General features: G+C 37.1%; 2 protein-coding genes and 2 pseudogenes across 2 annotated transcripts; 3 read left to right on the top strand and 1 right to left on the bottom strand.

Annotated features, from left to right (window-relative positions):
• LOC145212396 (uncharacterized) overlaps nt 1–23,507 on the top strand; it is a 182,923-nt pseudogene that overhangs the window by 138,745 nt on the left and 20,671 nt on the right.
• Nucleotides 50–14,505, top strand: LOC145212142 (receptor-interacting serine/threonine-protein kinase 4-like). The gene is made up of 13 exons (XM_080080178.1): nt 50–67; nt 630–802; nt 1,492–2,357; nt 2,588–2,668; nt 4,027–4,152; nt 4,657–4,743; nt 4,857–4,946; nt 6,005–6,049; nt 7,102–7,205; nt 7,594–7,740; nt 8,839–8,961; nt 9,096–9,185; nt 14,481–14,505. The coding sequence occupies exons 1-12, from the start codon at nt 50–52 to the stop codon at nt 9,156–9,158; spliced, it is 1,923 nt and encodes a 640-aa protein (XP_079936304.1). The 3' UTR covers nt 9,159–9,185; nt 14,481–14,505.
• Nucleotides 14,700–15,421, top strand: LOC145212397 (uncharacterized). Its single transcript, XM_080080504.1, has one exon. The coding sequence runs from the start codon at nt 14,753–14,755 to the stop codon at nt 15,239–15,241; it is 489 nt and encodes a 162-aa protein (XP_079936630.1). The 5' UTR covers nt 14,700–14,752; the 3' UTR covers nt 15,242–15,421.
• On the bottom strand, nt 19,313–20,644 carry LOC145215091 (uncharacterized; annotated as a pseudogene).

The raw sequence follows: 23,507 nt of genomic DNA, 5'->3' as shown, positions 1-23,507 counted from the left end.
CAGTTAGATTCATTCTTTGCTAAAATTTTTTTTTTAAACTGTCTGAAACATGACTTCGCCAAAAGAGGTAAGCAACATCTACAATTGTTTTTCTTTTGTTTGTTTGTTCATTACACTAAACAGGCTTTATTTTTCCACCGTATGAAAAAGTGTAGTTTCAAATTAGCATGCCGAGATTTTAATTAAATTTGTTTTAAATTTTTACTTCAATCCTCAAGTATTTTCATTCCTTCCTCTTTTGGGTGGATCTACTAACACAGAAACTCACACCACAAAAAGTTTCTTGGATACTGATAGATGGCGAAAAGAGCGCAGTTTTTTAAATTGCTATTGCGTCTTGGGCAGGGTTAAAGGAAGGAATTTAGCATGATAAACTGGGTTTTTAGGTTGATTTTATTGTTATTATGAAACATCAGACCAACCCTAATAGTGTTTTGAAAACAAACCTTGCAAAGTAAATAACTCCGTTTTAAATTACTAAAGCCCGACGGAATTTGAATCTAAAAGTTTCGTTTGTAAACGGGTTGAACAAAGTTTTGAATAACATTGGTTAAGTTAGTTGTATGGCTTGGTTGGAACTCAAAAAAATATACGTTGGACATCAGGGATTTACACTTTTTGTGTCACAGCTACGAGAACTGGACTGTAGTGACATCACTTGTAACCTTGGCAAGTTCGTGGCCGGTTCAGGAGGTTTCGGGGATGTTATATTCGGATATCACAATGGGTTAAAGCAAGAAGTAGCTATCAAAGTGTTTGAAGTATCTGGTGGAACCCAAGAAAAGGCGCGGCTTGAAAAAACGTAAATTATACGATTTGTTATATAGAGCGGTGCAAATCTATCGCAAATATGGAAGGGACGTATTTTAACATATTTAAGAGTAATTTTGTGTTGATGGCGTCACAACAATTTGTAAAATATGATAGTGAGGTAACAAATCATAAGTAAATTTTTGAAAATGGCAATTTTGAAAACATTTGCTAATTTTATATATTGTGCCCATTTGCTGGTTCAGCCTTATTTTTTTCGGGTTTATGATAACATTTTAGACCATGACTGGTTCAAAGAAAAGTTGCATCGACTGACAGTTTATTAGATCCGAATTTACCTGGTATATGTGTGGACTTACAAAACTAGTTATACCTCAAAAGCTTCATCCAGAGGCATTAATTCCATGGACTACACGATAATGACAAACTACTGCGCAATCTCAGACAAATTAAACAGCAAAGCGCGCCAGCCATCGTGACTGCTAATCTTGGTTGGCCTGCTTGATTTCCTGATGTGTGGTGCGAGATGCGACATTTTTAATCATTGCTAAAAACCGAAGATTAAAAAGCGAGGAATGCGGGTTGTGTGACGTTTGATAAATTGTTTTCAATCATTTTGTTGAGGGGACATACCACCTCACCTGTCCTAACGAGATCTTTGCTCTGCGTTATTACATGCACAAAACGTAACATGCAGCTGAAAAAAAACTCTCTTTTTAGAATCAAAGAAGAAATGGAACACTTGCAGAAAGCAGATCATGAAAATGTCGTTCGGGTTTTTGGCTATGTCAAGTGGTCGTTTGCAATAGGAATTGTAATGGAATATTACAAAGGCGGGAATCTCAAAGAGCTACTTCAGGATACATCAAAAGAACTGGGCCTTGCTGTGCGCGTTCGCATTTTATACGAAATAGCATCAGCAATGGCTTTCTGTCACAATTTACCTGACAAACGTTTAATTCATCAGGACTTAAAACCCGAAAATGTTATGTTTTCTAAAGAGCTCCATTGCAAAATAATCGATTTTGGCGGGGCCGAACTGGCAACCTATAGTATTTCGGCAAATGTGAATCCTTTGGCACGAACCAAGAAAGAAAAACCCCAATTTACTCCCTACTACACCGCTCCGGAAAAACTGAAGGACCTCACCATGAAGCCTAGGAAGCAACATGATGTTTACGCATTTTCAATGATCATCCATTGGGCACTAAATCGTAAAGCTCCTTATCCACGTCTGACTCAGGAAGAGCGAAGAGAGTTATTAGAGGAAATCAAGAAAGGAAAAAGACCAGACTGCCAGGAAATACAGGATTGGATACAAACTTTGGTCGGTGAAGACAAAGAAATCGCAGAGCAACTCCAACTACTGATGAAGCGATGCTGGGATCAAGATCCCACAAAACGTCCTACAATGACTGAAATAAAAGAAGAATTGAAAACGCGTTTGGATAAGCAACAAACCACCAAGCTACTTTCTCAAGTTTTGACGACTCTGACTAAAATGAATTTGGACGAGCAACCGCAAGTCAGCGAAAGTCAACGCGTCCCTCTTCACTATTTTTCACCCCGGTCCGGAAATTTTCACGGTAAATTAATCGGTCAATACATATAAATTTATTATGATAAGAAGTAACCCCGAGCAGAAGCAGATTTCCTTGCCCGAGACGCTTTGGAACTGGTAGTCAAAACAATTAAGTTGAGAGATAATGTGACAATGTGATCTGTTATATTCCTTGGCGGTTCAGAAGTTACACAGTAACATAAAAAAATCTAAAGGTATTAAGTCGTTTTGTCATATCACCCATCTATATTTCAGTGCCCTTCACATCGGGTGGAACCGAAGGACGGTTAAGCGAAACAGCGGAGGGCGTACAAGAGTTGCCTTCTTCTCAGCAAGGTAAAAAAATCCTCCCAAAGTAAAAAAAACTGGTGGGATTTAACGATGTCAATTGTTTTTTTTTGTATAAAACCTACAGCATCCCCGTACTACAGGCCTGCACAACTCAAAACAACGCAAGGGCCACAACGGAACACATAAATGTGTCGCGGGCCGCATGCTAATTACGTATTTTAAATGTCCCCGTATAAGTCTATAATAACTCCATTGAAGTTGGATATAAGTGCTATAACCCAGGCAAAATTTGAAATCTGAAAAGCTTTCTTTCTTTGCCGACAAACAATATCACATGAACGAATAAATTTTCTTAAGCATCAACAACAACCCAAAGAACACAATTTGTATAATAACCAAAATTCAATGAGAGATGTTGCATCTTTTGTTGTCAACAAGCGCGTCGTAATCAGGCACGAGGCTGGAACTTGAAATTTTTAGAATATCCTCCAAATGTCCATCAGCAAATGAAGACCGCTGCTTGTTTTTATTAAAGTTTAATACAGCGAAAGTTTGTTTCGACAAACAAGACACATTATTTTTGTCTTCACCACTGCAAATATGTTTTTGCTCGTCCATTCCGAATTAAACACTCTGACCTTACTTTCAATCTTTCTTTAAGTGTTTCAGCCATTCTGGACAATCCTAAAATAGCCTGCTTGCCCGCGCACATAAGATTGGACTAGGCTCTACTATAGATACTAAACGCTATAACCAAGCCTTGCGTGTGAAACAAAGATGGGATTGTTTCGTAATGAATAAAACACTCATTTAGAAGTCCAATACGTTATTATTACACAACATCGAATGCATGGCGGCATAACGTTTTTTTGGTTCCATGCAAAGTATTTTAAAATCTTCTTGCGGGCCGCACTAAAAGCTTTCGCGGGCCGTATGTTGTGCAGGCCTGCCGTACTAGAACTAGGGTGAGATGCTCAGTTTATGAAGCCACCTGACTACTCGCGAGGCCGCACTAACAATTTTGTGTAATGTAATCCCAAGGTTTGGTTCTTACAACGGCAAAACTATACAGAGCGCACTTTTAGAGCTAAATGTCCGCAGGTCTTCCATTTCCGATCTGATCAATCAAAACTATTCTTCATTGATTAAACTTTGTTTTATTGGTCGTAACATTGCTGTTTGTTCGATCGCTTTTTAAAACTTTTGAGATTTAAAAAAGGTCAATGTAAAGCCGTAACAGCCCTCTGCCAGTTTGTTGTAAAGTCAATATTCGTCTTTTGGCAACCAAACAATTTCACTCGGTGCACAGACGATGTTTCAAATAAATCTTGGTTTTATTTCTCTCGGAAAGCAATGCAAATGTCTTCACTAAATAAAGATATCTATGAGCAATCAACTTTCAGGTTCCTCTACACCGAGTGCGGCAATAAAAAAGACAATTAAACCGATATATGAAGCACAAGTGGATCGGTCACCATCTTCTTCTCAACAAGGGGAAACTCCTACATCCAGGAAACCGCAGCAACTAGGTATGGGGTGGACAAAACGATAATGGAAATTCCGATAATTTAGGAAATCGTTATAAATTTACCAGTTTTTGTTTTACCTACTTCAAGTCGCGAAACACTTGGCGCATATTAAAATCAAGGTCACACTCAACCAATTGATAACGGACCCACGCAATTATATTTTTAATATTTCACGACGAATCTGTTTGTTACACAAAAATAAATGATGTAAATCACAAAGAAACATTCAAACTGGTGATAGCGGAGAATTACTTTTATGAAAGAAAAGCTATTTCTGCCATTTGTGTTAAACTTTGAAAATCACCGCCTTAAACGACAGCAAACATACGTTGCCAGTATGGTGGAAAGTCAATATTGGTTTAGCGGCAACTCGTATAACTTTACGAGGAAATAGGTCCGAAAATAAGTTATATATTTATTAAAATATGTATAGGCGAAAACAAAAATCATTGTAGGTAACACAATAGCACCAATACTTAACCAACAATGATTTATTGTCATTAGCATCAGCCGGCACCTCACAGAAAAACAAACAATTGCCTTCTTATGAACAAGAAGAAACTCCAACTAGCAGCAATGAACAGCAATCGGGTATGAGATACGTTGGCTCGTAGGAACTTCTAGTTATTGATAAACGTATTGTTACCAAGAATACTTATAGGCAGTGAGAAAAAAAAACACATTTCACCCATTTGTTTGTTCAGACGCCATTAGAAACGATGACGAAAAATCCAACCCGTCCGAACAAAAGCTGATCGCCCGTTTCAACAGCATATCACCACAGCAATCTGCAGGTAACCAATCATGGACACGTAGAATCAAATAATTGGGACTTGTGTGCTTGTTTTGAAGTTTATGACCTGACTAACGCAAATGTGTGTGAACGACCGCGATTATGCCTGAGCCGGTTTAAAGTTATTTCTCGTAACATCAATAAACTTAGCTTTAATTAAGCAACAACCTGACAGCTAAGCAGTTAGGATGCACGTAATTTCGTAACTGGGATCAACCCTCAAGCGTTTATTCAGATCAGTGATAACGGCGTAGTTATAACTAAATCACTAGGATCAGTCTTTTAAACGCGGTATACCAAATCAGCTGATCATTCCAAATGGCAAGGGCTCTGATGGGACTCGAACCCACGACAAAGTCGTTCTTGGACTTGCAGGCAACAGTGCTTGTTTCGATATTTGACGGGCTTACCGCTGAACTTGTGAAGTTCAGTTGGTTCATATTATTCCACAAAGAGTCCAGAGATCCAAAAAATAATAAATGAAGTAAATCGCGAACATTCAAACAGGTGATAGTGATTACTTTCCTAAAAAAGTTTTTCTGGTCCATTGTGTTAGAAGTACCAGGATATGAGATGCACATGTTACCTGGACCAAAAACGCTTTAAAGAACCTGCTAATCTAATATATTCTATGCCCCCTTCCAATTCTGTAAACGAAGCCCTGCGATTCTTCCTAACTTTTCCATAGGCTAATACGTACAACATTGTATCAAGTTAAATATACTCTATATATAAAAAATAACCACGACGTAAAGTCAAATCGATATAGCAAATCGACCTTTTACTAAACGTCCCTCAAAACACTGCTGTCTGCCGACCGGAGGTTGACCAATCATAGGCCAAAACAATTTATGAAGGTTACTGGGCACATCCGAGAGCGACAACTATTTATGCAAAAAATCCAGCGAGGTAATGCGAAACAAAGCACGCAACTAGAACGAACAGTGAAATAAATCAAATAAGACAATATTACGTGAAAATCTGCAATTGAGAGAAATAAATAAAGATGTAGCGCTGAAAAGGTAACATAAGGAAAACACATTGGAAGGTTACCTACAGAAAACCGTCCTACTTCCAGCAGCTCATCACCACAGCAACCTACAGGTAAACCAATCACAGATAAAGTCGTGCCCTACGCGTTTGACATGAAAACATAAGTTATTTACCAGGCAATTAATGTTTCGTCCTCATTTTAGTTCTGTGGGGTTTGACAGTGCCTTAAACAATATTTGCAGCCCGACAATGCATTGCTGTTGCAGTAGGAAAAGCGATATTGTGTTAAAAATATAATGATTGACGGGATTTTAGTAGGTACTAAGCAGAAGAAAAGCGTTAACGCTTTAAATGGGTGTTCGTAAAAGACTCGGTTTCGGACGAATCGCAAAAAATTATTCGGCCGAAACCGAATCTTTGCAAAAGTAGCCGATTCGGTTGAATAAATTCGACAAACCGAATATTCGGTACATCTCCAGTTAACACGTTACATGGCGCTAAAAAGTGTCGGGTACAGTTAGTGGATAGTGGCATTATGCATTGTATCTACACTGTATTATGAGGTGTTATGTGACAGGCTCACAGGAAAGTGAATGTGGCGCAGAGTGGGAATCACACGACTGAAAGGGGTCAGGGGGCTCGATGGAGGAACCAGTCGCGGGGCTCTACAATCTAACCACCTGTGTATTATTGTTTATGATAAAACTCAACTTAACATCATGTCTTATTGCGTAGTAACAAACTTTAACGTTTATCATGAGCTAATATTCAAAAAAAGACCAAAAAATTAAATTTTCTAAAAAAGGTTTTTACCTCCGAAGTCAGTTTGTTTTGCCATCGTTTTCCACAATTGTTGGTGCCCCAACCCGTTTGGCCCATAGAAGATTGTTCATGTCCACTAGATATTGGCTGCACATGGTTCCACAATCAATATCCTCATTATGATTCAAAACTCTACAAACAAAAATTATAATTTAAAAATTTGGTCTTGCCATTTGCTATTGATCGAGATGTTAAAGTGGAATTCGTGAAAAATCTGTCTTCCAAAAAAACATTTTTTGTTAAACTATTTTGTTTTACTTGGAATATATTTAAACAACGCACTTTTCGTTTATCGTTTAATGGCAAATCGACTTAAAAATATTCGTCTTTATTGTGAGCAGATGTGGAGGTGTTACGACGAATGGAAGTTACTTTTGCCTACGAACCTGAAATCTTCGACGAACTACAATTGAAAGTTGGTGACATAATCGACGTGTATAATGATGTGGGTACCTATGGTTTTGTATTTATTGGATCCCAATGTTATTTTCACTAAAAAAATAAACAATAAACAAAGAAAAATGTGAAATACCATGTTGTAATGTACAACGTTACACCTGTTTTGTAATAAAGCGATTAATGAGTCCACAAGACCAGTTTCTACAAAACGGTTACACTATGGGGGAACAATCATTTCAGATTGATGCAACATTGTATGTCTTTTTTACCAGTCAAGTGATTGGTCAAGTATTCGAAAGAATGTTAATCAAAAAATGTTTACCAGTATCATGAATATGGCCCTCAAATTTCTTGGGGAAATTGGTAATAAATAAACTTTAGATAGGTTATAAAGCTTTTGTGCCAAAATTTTGCTGCTTGCAATTACACAGGAGGAGGAAGGTTGGGCCAGGGGTCGATGCAACGGAAAGGAAGGAGTTTTCCCAACAAACTTCGCGACCACACTTGAGGAACTTGACTCACCAACAACATCAGCAGCATCTCAAAAAGCTGAAGAATCAGCTCAAGGAGAAACGAAAAAGGCAAGTAATTTACTAAAGTTAAATCCGTATGTTGGATTGTAGATTGGAAACCTACAACGGGCTTTTTATCTTAAAACTGTAATCTTGTTTGGAAGTTTATTAACTGTGCCATTTACATTGGGTCCTATAGTTTCAAATTCTGTTAAAAAGCCTGATTGCTTCTGTAGGAAGAAAGCTTCACCGTGTCCTTATAAGTATTGCTGTTTATTAAATATTTTCGTTCAATCCTATAAAGCTGTGGACTTTTTTAGGGGTTAAACCAGATAGCGCAGTGTGAAGTGTTTTAAGGTCAGTCGTGGACACCGGTTAGATTACATTTGTTCCATTGCATGTAACTTAATGCTTACTTATAAAGTGAACTTAAAAAAAGATGTGGGAAAACTTTTGTTGTAATATATAATTTTATACCCAGATATTGGAAATCAAGGAAGTGAAAAATACAGGTAAGTGTAAGAGATGTATGGATAGAAATGAACGAAAGCGTTCATGAGAAAACGAATAATTTCCAAACGAGTAGAATGTTGGTGTACAGTTTTCGTATCGTCGCCTGATTGACATTTTGATATAACACAACTTGACAACTATTTGATTTTCTTACTTTTATAAACTACAAAGCCTTTCAACAGGATAAACGAGGCCCTTATCAATTTTTAAGTGCGACGAATCTTCCTACAGCATTATTCCATTTCTGATGAAAATTTCAAACTTTAATGTTTTGCTGAAAGTAGATTAGACGAGAAAATAGCAACAACATAAACTAGTCGATTTATATCTATTGGTTTTATTCCAGGGCTTACCGAACTTTAACTCGCCTTTATAATTTGTAAACGTTTTTAAACATACAGTAACCCGTCAGCGTAGGTTGGCCTTTTCGCTGTTTTGAAGCTTACGCAGCCAACTCTCAACTGCACTTGCAACTGTTTAATATGTGGAGTCTTACGCACTATATTTTAGTGGAAAGTTAATATTTGACAACTCAAACAAAATCAATCCGGCACTTCGTTAGCAAATAACCTATGTTTATAAGTAATATTCTTCTGTTACAAAACGAAACAATACAGTATAAAAGTGTCTAGTAGTAAACCACCAATATTTTAGTGCCCTCCACATCAGGTGACACCGAGGAACGATCAACCGAACCAGCAGATGGCGCAAAAGAGCATGTACAGTCATTTCCTCAACAAGGGGAGACTTCCACCAGCAGCAGACCGCAGCAACTGGGTATAACATGCATTGATTGGTTGTAACTTCTATCAATCGTATAACAAATCGTATACCTAAGTTACATTGTTGAAAGTTTTCACCCTTTTTCAAAGAACAATTACAAAATCAAAAATAAATTTGATTTTGTTTAGATCCCACCAGACGTGGTTCCAAAGGACTGTTTACGACGGTACGAAAGTTTATCTCACGTTTGAACAGAAAATCACCACAACCACCAACAGGTAAACTAATCACATTATGCACAAAATGATTGCAAATCGTGCTTGACATTTAGCGCTTGACTTCTCAAATCACGATTTTTCGTTATCATACTTAAGCCTCAACCAGTTCTGCAATAAAAAGCCGGTTTTTGCATCTGACATAGTAATATAAAAAAGTTTTCGTATTCACCCTATAGTTAAAAATCGTATTTCAACAGTTTGGCAAAATATTACGTCATATCACACATTGCTAAGCTGCAAATCATTTTGTGAAAACAAATTCAAGTCGTTAAAAAGTAGCCAATAAATTAAGCTCACAAATAGTTGTTTGTCCATAATTACACTCGGTAACTGGACAGTTTGTAACAAAATGTTTCTGTGTCTTTGTCACGTTGATAGAATAACTAAACACGACTGTAGGATAAATTAATGTACATTTGTGAAACCACTTATATTTTAGTGCCTTTCACTTTAAACAACACCGAGGAACGATCAACCGAACCAACAGAGGGTGCACATGAGGCAGAACAAACTTCTATCCAACAAGGGGAAATCCCCACCTCTAGCAACCAGCAACAACCAGGTATGAGATACATTGAACCGTTACATTGCGTAGTTATGCCGGTAACGTTTGTTATAAATTTTTGCATTGAACCTTTAACTTCTGTTAAATAATGCCAGGGTGGGGAACTTTTTTGTTCGCGAGCAATTTGTATTCCACAATAACTCGTTTATCACAGAGGTCGAATAGAAATTGAGTTTTAATCATGTTACCCCTATTTAAGCCTTAAACCGTTATAATTGGGGACCCCACTTTTTCCCTCAAGAAGTCGATGATTCCACATGTCAAGACGAGCAAAAACGTTATTTTTCTAAGGTGGGCAATGAAGTGTAAGCCGTAAGCGTCCGCTACCAGTTTGCTGGAAAGCCAATACTTGTGTAGCGACAACCAACACCTCAAAATATTTCACATAGTAAAAGGGCAGTTTGTCACAAAATCGTTGGTGTTAGTTATTACTTTAGAAATAATTTAATACTATCTGGACAAAGAATTTCAATCTTGTAAGTTAATTTGACTTATGGCACACAATTCAACCTAGGTGAAACCACAGATAGCGGATGTTTTGACACATTATGTTCAATTAAATTGTGGTTTTAGGTTTGTTTGTCTTAAACACTTCTTTTAGGACCAAACCCAAACATTACTCTTTATCTTTAGTTGGTACTTGGTTGTCTACTTGCAAAAATACACAACTGAAATGAAATCAGTTGTGATTTGTGCTTCAAGCTTTGAACCAAGGGTCAACCATATATATAAAGTGTAATGGTTTGGGTTGTGCTCAAAAAGAAGTGATAAAGTTAAAGATATGCAAACATGTGGACAGATTCAACATAAAAATCAAAACATGACAGCCATGGTGAATGGTTATGGGATTGTGTAAAGGTGACATACACAAAGTTGAAATTAATAGTGACTTATATACAGGCTCGATGTAACATACAAGCAAACACTGACATAAGTAACAACATTGTTTTTGTTTTATTTAAAATAATGCTGGTAATCACAGATGTTAATGTAATTGTTAAAGTACATTAAAATTCATGACAAACACTAAAAACTTGTGTAGTAATAAAAAGGTGAAATGAAAATGACATGTTGAAACAATGGTATACATAAAAACAACAACAACAAAATTTGGTTATATGTGTAAGAATTGGTGGAGGATGTGCACACAAAAAATGGCATATCAGACGCTTATGACAAATTGAGTAAATCACCTGCATTTGTAGTTTACTAAACATTGTGTGATGTACTAAGCTGGGCAACATACAGGGATATGCATAAAAATGGGTATTCCAAATAAAACATGTGATATAAAGCAACTGTACAAAAGTTCTACAATCCATACAAAGGACTTTCCATGTCAAAACACTTTCTCTAAAGAAAATTTCTTTTGCTTCTCTTTTTTCCTGTGTTTAAAATAAAACAAATTACAGTTTCAGTTTTTTATTAAAAAGTAAAGTTGGAAGATTGTGACTGAATATTTTTACAATGACAAGGGACACTCTTTAGAACTGGCTTGCATTTTGTACTTTATTATCCTAGAATTAATTGATAATATTTGTGTTTCAATTTGGAGCTGTATAGACTGTAATATTTGGAAATAATCTCCAATAAATCTAAAAAATGAACAGAATCACCAATTACCGTTATCCTAGATATGTATCACAGAACAACTAGGTTAAATGAACATACATACCAGAAAAATGCACGTGTCAAAACACTTTCTTCTCAAACAGAAAGCCACCTTTGCAAACTCACTTTTATATTCATCATACAAGTCGGTCCTTTGCAGTTAATCCACATCCTACAAATAACAAAACAACTGGCTAAAAATATGTTCATTCTTCTCAAAGCCTGAATGAAAAATTTGGGTGACACTAAAACGCTGAATGGGCGGGACGGGCGGAATGGAGGGCGGGACGTCGTGAAAACCGCTAAATATCGGGTTAAATTGCTGACGGTTGGAGCTATTAAGGTTGGGATAAGGTTTTATAATAGAAAATCATTAAAAAAAATTCCGCCGAACACTACATTCCGCGCCCGAAACGTCCCGCCATCTCCCGCGACGTCCCGCCATAGCATTTTTGCCTAATGTCAGGAAATAGTTGAATAAGTTTTAAGCAGGGACATTTTTTGATTCATATACTATTATAAAACCTCAACCTAACCCTAATAGCACTAACCGTCAGCAATTTACCCGATATTGAGCGGTTTCCGCGACGTCCCGCCCATCCCGCCCATTCAGCGTTTTAGTGTCACCCAAAAATTTACCTTTTAGTTGACGCAAACAGTCTTCACTGTATTCCCAGCTTTCGCAACCACGTTCCGTTTCTGGCCAATTCCATTTTTATTTTTTAACATACACATCTATTATACTTATTAAATCTATTTATACTTATTATGACTTTTTTCCAAAATATTAACAAACCCTAACTCCTTTAAAAACACGAACAAAGTGCGAACTTAAAACAGCCATCAGCACGAGGCAGATGACGCAACGTTGCGCAATACCCCGATAATTGTAAATCCGGACCAACACGATTAAAAGTAGATTTTTAAAAATGGTGATTCTGATGCAAACTAAAATAAAACATTTTTCTGTGGTATTTTTCTTAGGTTCAAAAAAATTATACTATTATACCAATTATACTATAAAATAAAATCCCCACAAAAAATATATCGGGTTAATGCCGATGATTTGCATGCGAAAAAAAATCAACGAAGGTCTGTATTCCTTAAAAACTCAGACAGAATATTTGATGCCACATATTTGTGTTCATCATTAGCTTTAGCTATACATCCGGGACTAAATTCGGGCGGTTTTTTAAGCTTGAATGATGCCTTTTTGGAATACGGCCCATTACAAGCCAACGAATTTAAGCAGAATATTGTTTGACTAATTTCTAGCCAACCAAGTGGCTTAAATCTGTCATGGGCAAAACAAGCCAATTTTAGCTAACAGTTAGCCGGCTTGTTTTGGTTTGCGACTTATTTCAAGCCAACAGATTTAAGCAACACGTCTTTAAGCCAAGAATGCTTGTTTCGAGCCAATCAAGTGTCTTGGATCTGGCCACCTTAAAATAAGCCATTTTCAAGGCTAAAATTTAGCCAATTGTACTTTTTGGCGTATTATAAGCCAAATTGGCTTAAGACAAGCCGCTTTGGCCTAATATAAGCCAACATTTTTTCTAGTGTAGGCAAGGCTGCAAAGTGGTGGAGCTTTTATTGTGCCTGAGTATGACCACTCTTTTCAATAACGACTGTAAATTTTTGCGTTTCGGTCTGGGTTCGGGACGTGTTCGGTTTTAGGTTTCTTAAAATTAACGGGCTTGATTCGGACCTGACTTTACACTCTGTGCCATTTTTTTTAGTTTGACTAGCTGAGTAGCCAGCTGCTGGTCCTGGCCTATTGCCAAACAACCCTAAATCGCCTTGTTCAAGACCAATTGTTGATTGTGTTTGTTTGTTAATGTATAGGCCTGTCAATTAAACTTTCGGGCCTAAACGGGTTTCTAAAAAACGATTCGGGTTCGGGCCGGTTTCGGGCTGAAATTTCAGGCCCGTTTGCAACTCTGATACGATGTCCCAAATAATATGACATTTTGCTCTATAATGAGTCAGATGCGTTTTCTTTCAAATTTACCTCTTCTCATTCGAAAAAGGCCGTGACCGTTGTCCAACTCACACTTTCTACCATGAAAACGCGACAAAGTATCGGGCAATAAAAATCCGTAAAGATATTTGCCAAAACTGCACTCCGGGAAACCTGTATAGCAACGACGGAAATTAAGGCATCAAACCAATTTGTATCAGCTAACTGTATTCAGACACGGCAAATCAACACCGAAACAAGAGAAAGGTCGTTGCCCTACTAGGACTCCTCTATCTCACAGCTTGGTACGAAGCAGTCTGGCGCTTCAGGTTCACATGCAAATTGTTCTGCGCGCTCCTCGACAACAGGTCTCTAACACGCTGCCCGCGGTCCACAATGTTCCGTGGCCCACAGCGTTATTAGCAGATAAAATATTAATATCTTGTAAAATATAAAGTTTTTTGTTTTATTCACCCTCAAAGTGTGATACATTATTATTATTGTGATGAAACAATGCGAACTTAATCTGACCACCAAAAGGTAAAGTTCAAAATCTGTTAAGTTTTTTGTACACTTTATTTGTTTAGCTTAGGGATAGGGAACGTTTAATTTTGTGAAGGCCAACCAACATTATATTGACACTTATGTCGGGCCTACTGACTTTTTCAAATACCTGTAGGCCAGTGGTTTTCAAACAGTTTCATTTACACAACAGACGTTTTGTAATTTTCCGCGGTCCAAGATAAAATCAATGCCAAAACCAATTAAACAGCTTAAATTAAAAAAAATGACAAGTTTATTTTGTACGCAAATCCAATTTTCTTTGAAATCAGATATCAGGTTGGAGAAAAAAAATCCCCAATTCAAAATAAAAACAAACATACAACTGCATCGTTACTTAGCATTTGTCGTCACAACCTAGTTATTACGTCACACAGACTAACAGCGTACGTTTTGATTTAAATTTTAACACGCAATCGTTTTTTAATGATTAGATTTTAAAATAAATTAATTACTAAAATAATTGTTCCTTACCGTAACACTCAAAAACACATTTATTTTCAAAACACTTTTGATTTACATGAACCGATGTCAAAGTATAATAGACTGTTTTTTTCATGAAACTAAAAAAAAACATTATTTTTTTGTTTCTCTGCAGATCAAACTGACGAATTCAATCAACGTATTGATAATTATGTTGATTTATTAAAAACAAAAAAATATGACGAAGCAAAAACGACAAAACAACAACTTTCAAGGTCAATCACTGGTCAACCAGGGGTCACTGCAGAAAACCTGAAAGAAAAAGCCACAAAATTTAGAGATGACGGCGAATATTTGGAAGCCATTTTGTTGTTTAGCGTTGCCGCAGATTTCTATGCAAACAAAAATCCCGACTCCGCTGTAGCGAAAAGTGTAGTGGGTTGTGCGATGGAAATTCGAAAAACAATCGAACATTTGATGAAAAATTCCGATTCATCTTCGGAGTCGAGAAACATAGAAATCGTGCGCGATCACGTGATCCCACTGATGCGTGACATGGTTCAGCAAATCCGTGACCTTCAAATAAATGAAAAAATTCGATGTAAAAAGGAGGTTCGGTGTTTGCATCACATTGAAGTGAGTCAACATCACATCGGTGATTTTGCATCGAGTGAAACAACAATAAAACTTGGACTTGAACTTATGGAAACAAAGTTCGGGAATGAAAGTTCAAAGTATTACATCTACGGTCACTTGTTGAACAATCTTGGTGCTGTTTGTGAGACAACTTCACGAATCAAAGAAGCAATCGAATGTTACACAAAAGCGATCGAAGTTTACAAAACAGCGGAGGATATAACTGAGGAACAACGAGAAAAATTGATTGCAATAAGTGAAAGGAAATTGCAAAACAGCAAAGCGAAGTTGACCAAGTGATTAAGTTTGTTACAAAACAACGAAAGTTTTGTCAGTGACAGAATTATTGTGGAAGAAGTTCACTTTTTTACTGTAAATAAAATTACTATTTCATTTTCTCATCTATGTGCACAATTGCTGTATTTTAGTGACGATTTTTGGTACAAATGTAAAAATAAAACTTACTTTTCAAAAATTTGATGAGAATTCAAAAATTTCAAGAGATATTTCACAGAGCATCATTTCCCAGATCAAATCTAAAAAAACAAAGAATTTTTGGTAAGAAAGTTGCAGGTTTGACATTTTTTTTTAATTAATAAAAAACTCAAAAAGCATTTGTTGAAGTGATGAGGCTTGGGTGTGAAAATAAAAAACTCCAGATGTACTGGGTTACAATTGTATTTATATTAGTTTTCAAAACTTCTGATGTATTCTGAACCCAGTATGGATAGTATGGCAGCTGCACACCTGAGACTATTTTTTTCAAGTTTGATTGCACACTTGAGACTTTATTTAGGTTTGTGACACCTTGTGTGTTTGTTTTCTTTAAAAAAAATCCGCCTTCGAAATTTTCGTTTTATATTAGTTAACCAGTGGCGCAATTGCATTGCAAGGCTATTTTGGGATTTTGTTAAATATTTGTAAATCGGTTAGCTTTTTCTTGATGAGGTGCACACTTAACTGGTTCTTGCACACCTTAATATTTGGTCATGCACACTTGCACACCTGAAAATTCGTGCACACCCGAGATCTCGGCGAAATGTGCCATAAAATCCAATGTGGTTCTGAACTTTGCCATTAGGACTGCCGTTCAGGATTACCATAATTTTTAGTTAATATCAAGAAACAACACACCTTTATAAGTTGCATCGGACCAAACACAACCATCTGTGCATTTTCACAAACCAGCGAGTTTCCACAAGTAAACTGCAACTCTATTTTGATTGCCAGAAGCTCAGATATAATCACATTTGTCATCAATCTCAATCATGGATCCTGAAAAAGTAAATTTAGGATTAATCCCTCAAGCCGGATATGTTTAAAAATGATTCGCACGGGCCACATGGTTTTTACCCCATTCACAATTTAGCTTGCAAAGGGATTTTGTAGGGTCACCAAGATATGGTCTTTCTCCAATCCAATTTAAAATCTGGTTAAGCGACTGTTAAACTAGTTAGTCTCATCTTACGAGCAATGCTTGTATATTACATCACAATCAAAACAAAATTGTTTGCACACAATTAACACTTTTAGTCTTGTCTGTGATGTAACGGATTGGCTTTGGATCAATCCTGGGCACTGTGATCCCATAATCCTATAAAACTAGGTATCAATTCTACATATCGTGACAGGAAAACTTTTGCAAGCAGTAGATTACTTTGTAATGTTACAAAGGTATCAATACCATTAGGCAAATCAAAAATATAATCGCAAGGCAGAGGAAATGACCTCATGGGCCAAATCCAGCCCACGGGCAGTAGTTTGGTGACCTCTGCACGACGTGAATAAGAGAGTGAAAGGACTAATATCTCTTGCGAGTAAAAAATAAGCATGGATTTCTATAATCATGGTTAGAAGTGAGTGCGAGTGAGTTTTGAATAAAATTTTATCATAGAAAGACAAGTAATTGAACCAATCAAGGGTTGCAAACCTTTAATGCTAAAAAATAAATTTCTTTGAAGGATCAATGTACTTGTCTTGGATGGAAAGGTATTTTGTATACCTTATTATATTGATATTTGCTTGAGATCATTCCTTGTGTTTCAATTTGTTTTTGTCGCTGTGGATCAAGAGCTTCATCTTACCACTGCATAAAGCAAAATAAAACACATATTAACCTTAGAAGAAAGATCAAGCACTTCAAAACGTAATGACCCAACATCAAATATTATGATAATTAAATCCACCTCTATGCCATGCTTTAGTCACAAGCATATCTTGACACTTGATAATTTTTATTGTAACAATGGTATAAACTATAAGGTACAACAAACAAGAAAAATTAGGTAAATGTGTGGTGCACTTTTAAACACAGATACACTGGTCTATTTGCAGATATTTTATTATGCTTTTGTCAGTCCATACACAAGTTAACACAACCCCAATGTAAATACCTTCTACTTACAACTTAGTGTTATTCATTCTGTCAATTACTTTTAAATTCTGTATAGATGACAGTCGACTATTTTTCACCATTTTTCTTAAGGTGGTTGTAACCACTGATTTTAGAAACCTCCAGTTTATATCATCTTTAGTATAACTCTATTTAAAAAATATATTTTAGACAAAGCCACGGTGACCAGAAAAATAATGCACCCAGAAAAAAACTAAACTTCTAATATTTGTATGCACTTAAAGTATGACGTCACAATCATACAGTAAAAACTTGTGACATCACAACACAATTGCCCAATCAGACCGAAAATCTTACCTTACTGGATTTTAAAATCTTATTACGGTCAGTTGTAGCTTCGTTTGTGGACTGACAGTTCCTGAAAACATGTTTTTCATGCATTTCATTCCATGACCAACAAAAACTTAAAACCCACTGCAGTTTCTTTTCAGATCACGTGATACTACTGATGCATAACATTACTTATGAAATTACTGATGCGTAACGATGTTTTTAGTGCACTTATGTGCGCTTTGTTTGTGTTATTATATATTTTTAGAATTCGCTGTGTAAGAAAATCTTACATCCACAACCTTCTGCTGTGTTTAGCCACCAGACCAGTGGTTATTTAAGTGTGGAACACAAATGATTTTTATGTGGCACACAAGCTTAGTATAAAAATATTGAAAAATCTAATCATTTAAAGATAAAATCGTGTAATTAGTTTAAACTCGTTGAAAATATAAACCTGCGCATTCTAGCCACCACGATACCACTCGCATTGAAGGCGTTTATGATACAACAAACAGTACTATCTCACGATGTTAGTTGTTGTTGTAGGGAATACTTTTTGGGAATGGATACGCGAATGCAGGACAAATCTCCTAGTGCAGGTGTGGCCAACACGTCGATCGCGATCGACTGGTCGATCGCCTGCTTTTGACTGGTCGATCGCCACTAAATTCTCCACAACTTATCAAAAGCTTATTAGTTGAAAAACAAACTAAATAATATAAAACAGCACTTCTGACATTTTGACACAACGCACAAATGTGCAATCGGACAATAATTATGTAATTGACACTTTCTTTGTTGCGTAACAATTGTTATTTTGGCACCAAATTGTGTCGTAACATCTACAATGCTTTGTCGTCACAACTTGAGTGTTTGCTTCAACGAAGCAGTTGCTATTAATTGGGGGGATTTAAAAGTTCCCACTGAATACTTTGATAAAAAATATGTACGTATGCGACGTTTTAGTGTTGTAAGAACTACGTGATGCTTGACAATAAAACTCATGACTATAAATAACTGTCAATCAAATCTCATGCTGATGTTTTCATTATTGCTTTATGTTACTGGCAGCCTAAATCACGACTGATCAGTCGATCGCGTACAATTAGGAAAAATTTTGTCGATCTTAACGACTGGCAAGTTGGCCACCCCTGTCCTAGTGGAATGCGAGTAGAAAACGAGGGAGTAACAGACGTTTGGCTTTTCCTTGGCCATTTTCCGAATTTTCCGGTAAACACCTAAAATTTAAAAGTTAGTTCGCGGGCCGCACAAAAGCCCTCTTAGGGCCACACCGGGTCGCGAGTTTTGAGATCCCTGCATTAAGCCAATAGAAAGTATGTTATGACGTGATAAAACATGAATATGCAGTGAGTAGTGTAGCTTTAATTTGGTGGTGTGAACAGTATCATATGCTATAATGATAAAATACACAAAAACAAATTGAAAACAAAAAGTTACAAAAAAAGGTTTTGCGGCGGCACACCCAGCATCATCTTGCGGCACACTGCACTAGAACATACAAAGAGAAAGAATATACATAACCTGCTGTACGAACCCGCACAAGTCTACAATTAACGACTGCCTTAAAGGTTGGGCTAAGTATCTGTACAAGTGCCGATTTTTCGCTTACAATTTTGTTGAACTCGAAACCAATAATTTCGTTTATTAGTTCTTTACCTTTTCACTTGATTGGTGAGTTGAGTTTATTTCGCTTGGTGAAAAAAAAACATAGCGACACAATAGTTGCACTAAACCAAAACAATCACCAAGTCAGAAATAGCTGCGCAACGTTGAAATGTTATGGAGCGCAAAACAGTTTGGTGATTCATGATTAAATGCGCTGCAGCTTCACTGTATTATAAGGCGCTATGTGACGGGAGCCCACAAGAAAGTGAGTGTGGCGCGCAGTGCGTATAACTCGACTGGGGGAAGCGTTGGTGGGACCAGTCAAGGGGTCCCTACAACCTAACCACCGTGTTAGGGAAAGAGGATGGGGTTTCGACAGAAAAAGAAACCACTGAAAGAAATCTTGCTGGAAAGTTTCAAGCGCCGGAAAGAAGAACACACCACAAATCTGTAGTCTGCATTAATAGTTGACTTTTGACATACTGCAGATTGTATTGTTGATAAAGTTGTTTAGGGCGTTGACAAGGTCATTTATAGTAAATAAGGATACTAGTCGAGACACTTAAACGAATTACGTTGAGCTACTAACACTGGAATTTGGCTGGCGCCCGATCTGGGAATTTCTGGTAAGTGACGCAACGGGGCATAGGCGTTTATGGTGCTGACTCAGCAATTTGGGTTTATATTAAGAATGATTGCTGAGTCAGCACCATAAACGCCTATGCTCTGTTGCGCCACCTACCAAACCGGACGTAAGCCGAGTTCCAGTGTTAGTAGTTCTACCAATGAATTAAACCAAAAAAAAAACGCATGAACATGAAATAAAAAAGTAAAACAATGTACAAGACTACACCACTGTGACAAAAAATGCGGTTCTCATTTAAAAACAATAAAAAAAACTGCTAGAGAATAAATAAGAACTCTGGAAGCTTGTGGGTGAGAGTTGCTTAACTTGAACAAAACTGTACAAAAGGTGACAATTGCAAAACATAAGGACTTGTGTTACAGCGCAGTGCCATACCTGAGTCGGCTAACGGTGCAAAAGTAAAACAATAAAACGTGCAATTAATGCGACAACAGTTACACATAAACGCTGTATTATCTGTTTCGTGGTGGAAGTATAATCATTTGTGTATGCGAGCGTGGAAACAAATGCAAGGGAAAGTTTACAACAAGGTTCTTAAATCTCGTGCAAATAAAACGCAGTGACGTTTGTGATAGCGTTTGCATTACCAATATGGTCAGGAACGTCATTCTAAGCACCTGGACCAGTATGTTGCATTGATTGCTGATTGACACCAAGGCCATAATAAGGTTTAAAGAGGTTTGATTTGGCACGTGTAGAGCAAATGTTTACAAACATCATGAATGTTATTTTGTGCGGTGTGAGGGATATTGTGTGGGCATTCAAGCATCCACATTATCTGGAAAACCACAACAGTAAGAGTTGAATTTTGTAAAGATATTTTCTTGCGGCAATTGCAAGCACAACATCACACATTTTAACTCTGGTGCATCACCTAGCGGAATAAAATGTCAGGGTATGAGCATTTTGAAAAACGCAGGACTAAGAAGTGACGTTTGGTAAATATAAGAAAGGTGTAAAACAAGGCTGGTAATCCCGCGATATACAACTCAGGGAAAAAGTAACTCTTGAACATCCAGAAAAAATAATCTCACAACTTCAAACAAGTTCTTTGGACACTTCGAGTTCGCATCTTTTGCAAGTTTAAATTTGTTTTGTAAAAATGCCGAGGTAATAAAAATCCCATAACCCGAAACCCCTGTGGAAACACTTTATTAAATTTATACATGATGTGCATGTTTACTTTATGGTCGAGGCAAACAAGTTAATTATGTGAAGCATTGTTTACTGGCGGATCTGAAATAACAAACATCTTATGGAAGGCGATTCCGTCTCTGTGAAGATGGACACGCTGGATGAAGCAGTCGTGTCAAACTCACTCACAGCGTGAGACAGAATGTCAGCGACCACTGAGTTGATTGTCGTGTTGACGAAAATTTCTTGTGGTCCCCGAGTCAGATTTGCACCAGAATAAACACTCACCTCGGATGTCGTTGCAAGACGTCCCTCGTCCCAGCCGGGATATTTTATGACTTGACACTAAGGAAAAAATGTCAACTTTGTGAATTGCTACGTCGTATGAACTATAATGCTAAGGCTTAGTTAAGTTTTCAAATCGTCGCATGTTTCATACGGAGACAACTGGCCGCTAGTGGCGCGATGCGCTGTCAGTTGTCCAAAAATGATGGGTTTTGGGTTGTTAGTAAAGTCACTCCGAGTAAAAATGTTTGTGACGTAATATCTAACGACGGTTCAAGTTGGTCGTACAAGACAATATGTTATCTCGAAAGTGTCCACAGTCAATGTTAGGCATCATATTGCCACAATTAAAAAAAAACATATTCAACGACAAACCACATTTAATTATGTATGTTAAGCAGTAGTATAAACTAATGGTCACTGAATTTTTCACAAGAACTTGTATACATTTGGTAATGATGCACGAGGAAGAAATAGTTTTCAAACCTGAAAGCTTGTGGTATTTCTGCCGTATTATTTGATGCCAGATGGTGCGACTTGTAAATTGCAAAATGGTGTGGAATATATAAGAGTCACATCTATCAAACAATGCTTCTTGCTTCCATTAGAGATAACAAAAGGCATATGTTTGCGGGCGACTATGACTGTTTTATATTCTCGGTGTTGTAACAAATGTTGGCTATTCTGCGACACTAGATGAATGCGATCCTACATTTTGTTGCATTACTTTGTGTGCAGTTAATTACGTTTCAATATTTATGTCAAGCTTTATTTTATAAATTTAATCGGAAATGCCCGAAATGGACTAACTACAGGGAACGTTTGTATATAGAGTGGGACACAGAAATTGGCACAGCAGTGTGTACAAGTTGGGTTATCAGGCACCTTCCGGTTATCAGGTTTAAATAGTGGCGAAAAACCGACAACTTTCATTGTAATCGTAAAATACACGCCTTTAATGCGTCCGACGTTTACCACTTTTTCGAATCTACACCACTGTGACGTACTTTCATGGCTGGTGAATTGTCGGCTTCAGTGGCAAGTCGATGTGTGATAACAAATCCGCCAGGGGGCGCTATTGATTCACGATTTAGTCTTAGTCGGGGATTTCCCGTTTGTTGTTTGCTGCAAAATTGTCCTTCGTCACATTTATCAAGTGCCGTTCTTAAACCCACTGCAGTTTCTTTTCAGATCACGTGATACTACTGATGCATAACATTACTTATGAAATTACTGATGCGTAACGATGTTTTTAGTGCACTTATGTGCGCTTTGTTTGTGTTATTATATATTTTTAGAATTCGCTGTGTAAGAAAATCTTACATCCACAACCTTCTGCTGTGTTTAGCCACCAGACCAGTGGTTATTTAAGTGTGGAACACAAATGATTTTTATGTGGCACACAAGCTTAGTATAAAAATATTGAAAAATCTAATCATTTAAAGATAAAATCGTGTAATTAGTTTAAACTCGTTGAAAATATAAACCTGCGCATTCTAGCCACCACGATACCACTCGCATTGAAGGCGTTTATGATACAACAAACAGTACTATCTCACGATGTTAGTTGTTGTTGTAGGGAATACTTTTTGGGAATGGATACGCGAATGCAGGACAAATCTCCTAGTGCAGGTGTGGCCAACACGTCGATCGCGATCGACTGGTCGATCGCCTGCTTTTGACTGGTCGATCGCCACTAAATTCTCCACAACTTATCAAAAGCTTATTAGTTGAAAAACAAACTAAATAATATAAAACAGCACTTCTGACATTTTGACACAACGCACAAATGTGCAATCGGACAATAATTATGTAATTGACACTTTCTTTGTTGCGTAACAATTGTTATTTTGGCACCAAATTGTGTCGTAACATCTACAATGCTTTGTCGTCACAACTTGAGTGTTTGCTTCAACGAAGCAGTTGCTATTAATTGGGGGGATTTAAAAGTTCCCACTGAATACTTTGATAAAAAATATGTACGTATGCGACGTTTTAGTGTTGTAAGAACTACGTGATGCTTGACAATAAAACTCATGACTATAAATAACTGTCAATCAAATCTCATGCTGATGTTTTCATTATTGCTTTATGTTACTGGCAGCCTAAATCACGACTGATCAGTCGATCGCGTACAATTAGGAAAAATTTTGTCGATCTTAACGACTGGCAAGTTGGCCACCCCTGTC

The sequence above is a fragment of the Phallusia mammillata genome, chromosome 2 (assembly GCF_965637545.1).
Source record: "Phallusia mammillata chromosome 2, kaPhaMamm4.hap1.1, whole genome shotgun sequence".
In the NCBI taxonomy this organism is placed as follows: Eukaryota; Metazoa; Chordata; class Ascidiacea; order Phlebobranchia; family Ascidiidae; genus Phallusia; species Phallusia mammillata.
The sequence above is the reverse complement of the archived record's forward strand: the minus strand, read 5'-3'. Positions and strand labels throughout refer to the sequence as shown.

Excerpts from the sequence above, each read along its gene's own strand:
- LOC145212142 (XM_080080178.1), top strand. Across the intron at positions 803-1,491 it reads AAGGCGCGGCTTGAAAAAAC|AATCAAAGAAGAAATGGAAC; the intron begins GTAAATTATACG and ends CTCTCTTTTTAG. Across the intron at positions 2,358-2,587 it reads CCGGTCCGGAAATTTTCACG|TGCCCTTCACATCGGGTGGA; the intron begins GTAAATTAATCG and ends TCTATATTTCAG.
- LOC145212397 (XM_080080504.1), top strand. The coding sequence starts at position 14,753 with ATGGAAATTCGAAAAACAATCGAACATTTGATGAAAAATTCCGATTCA.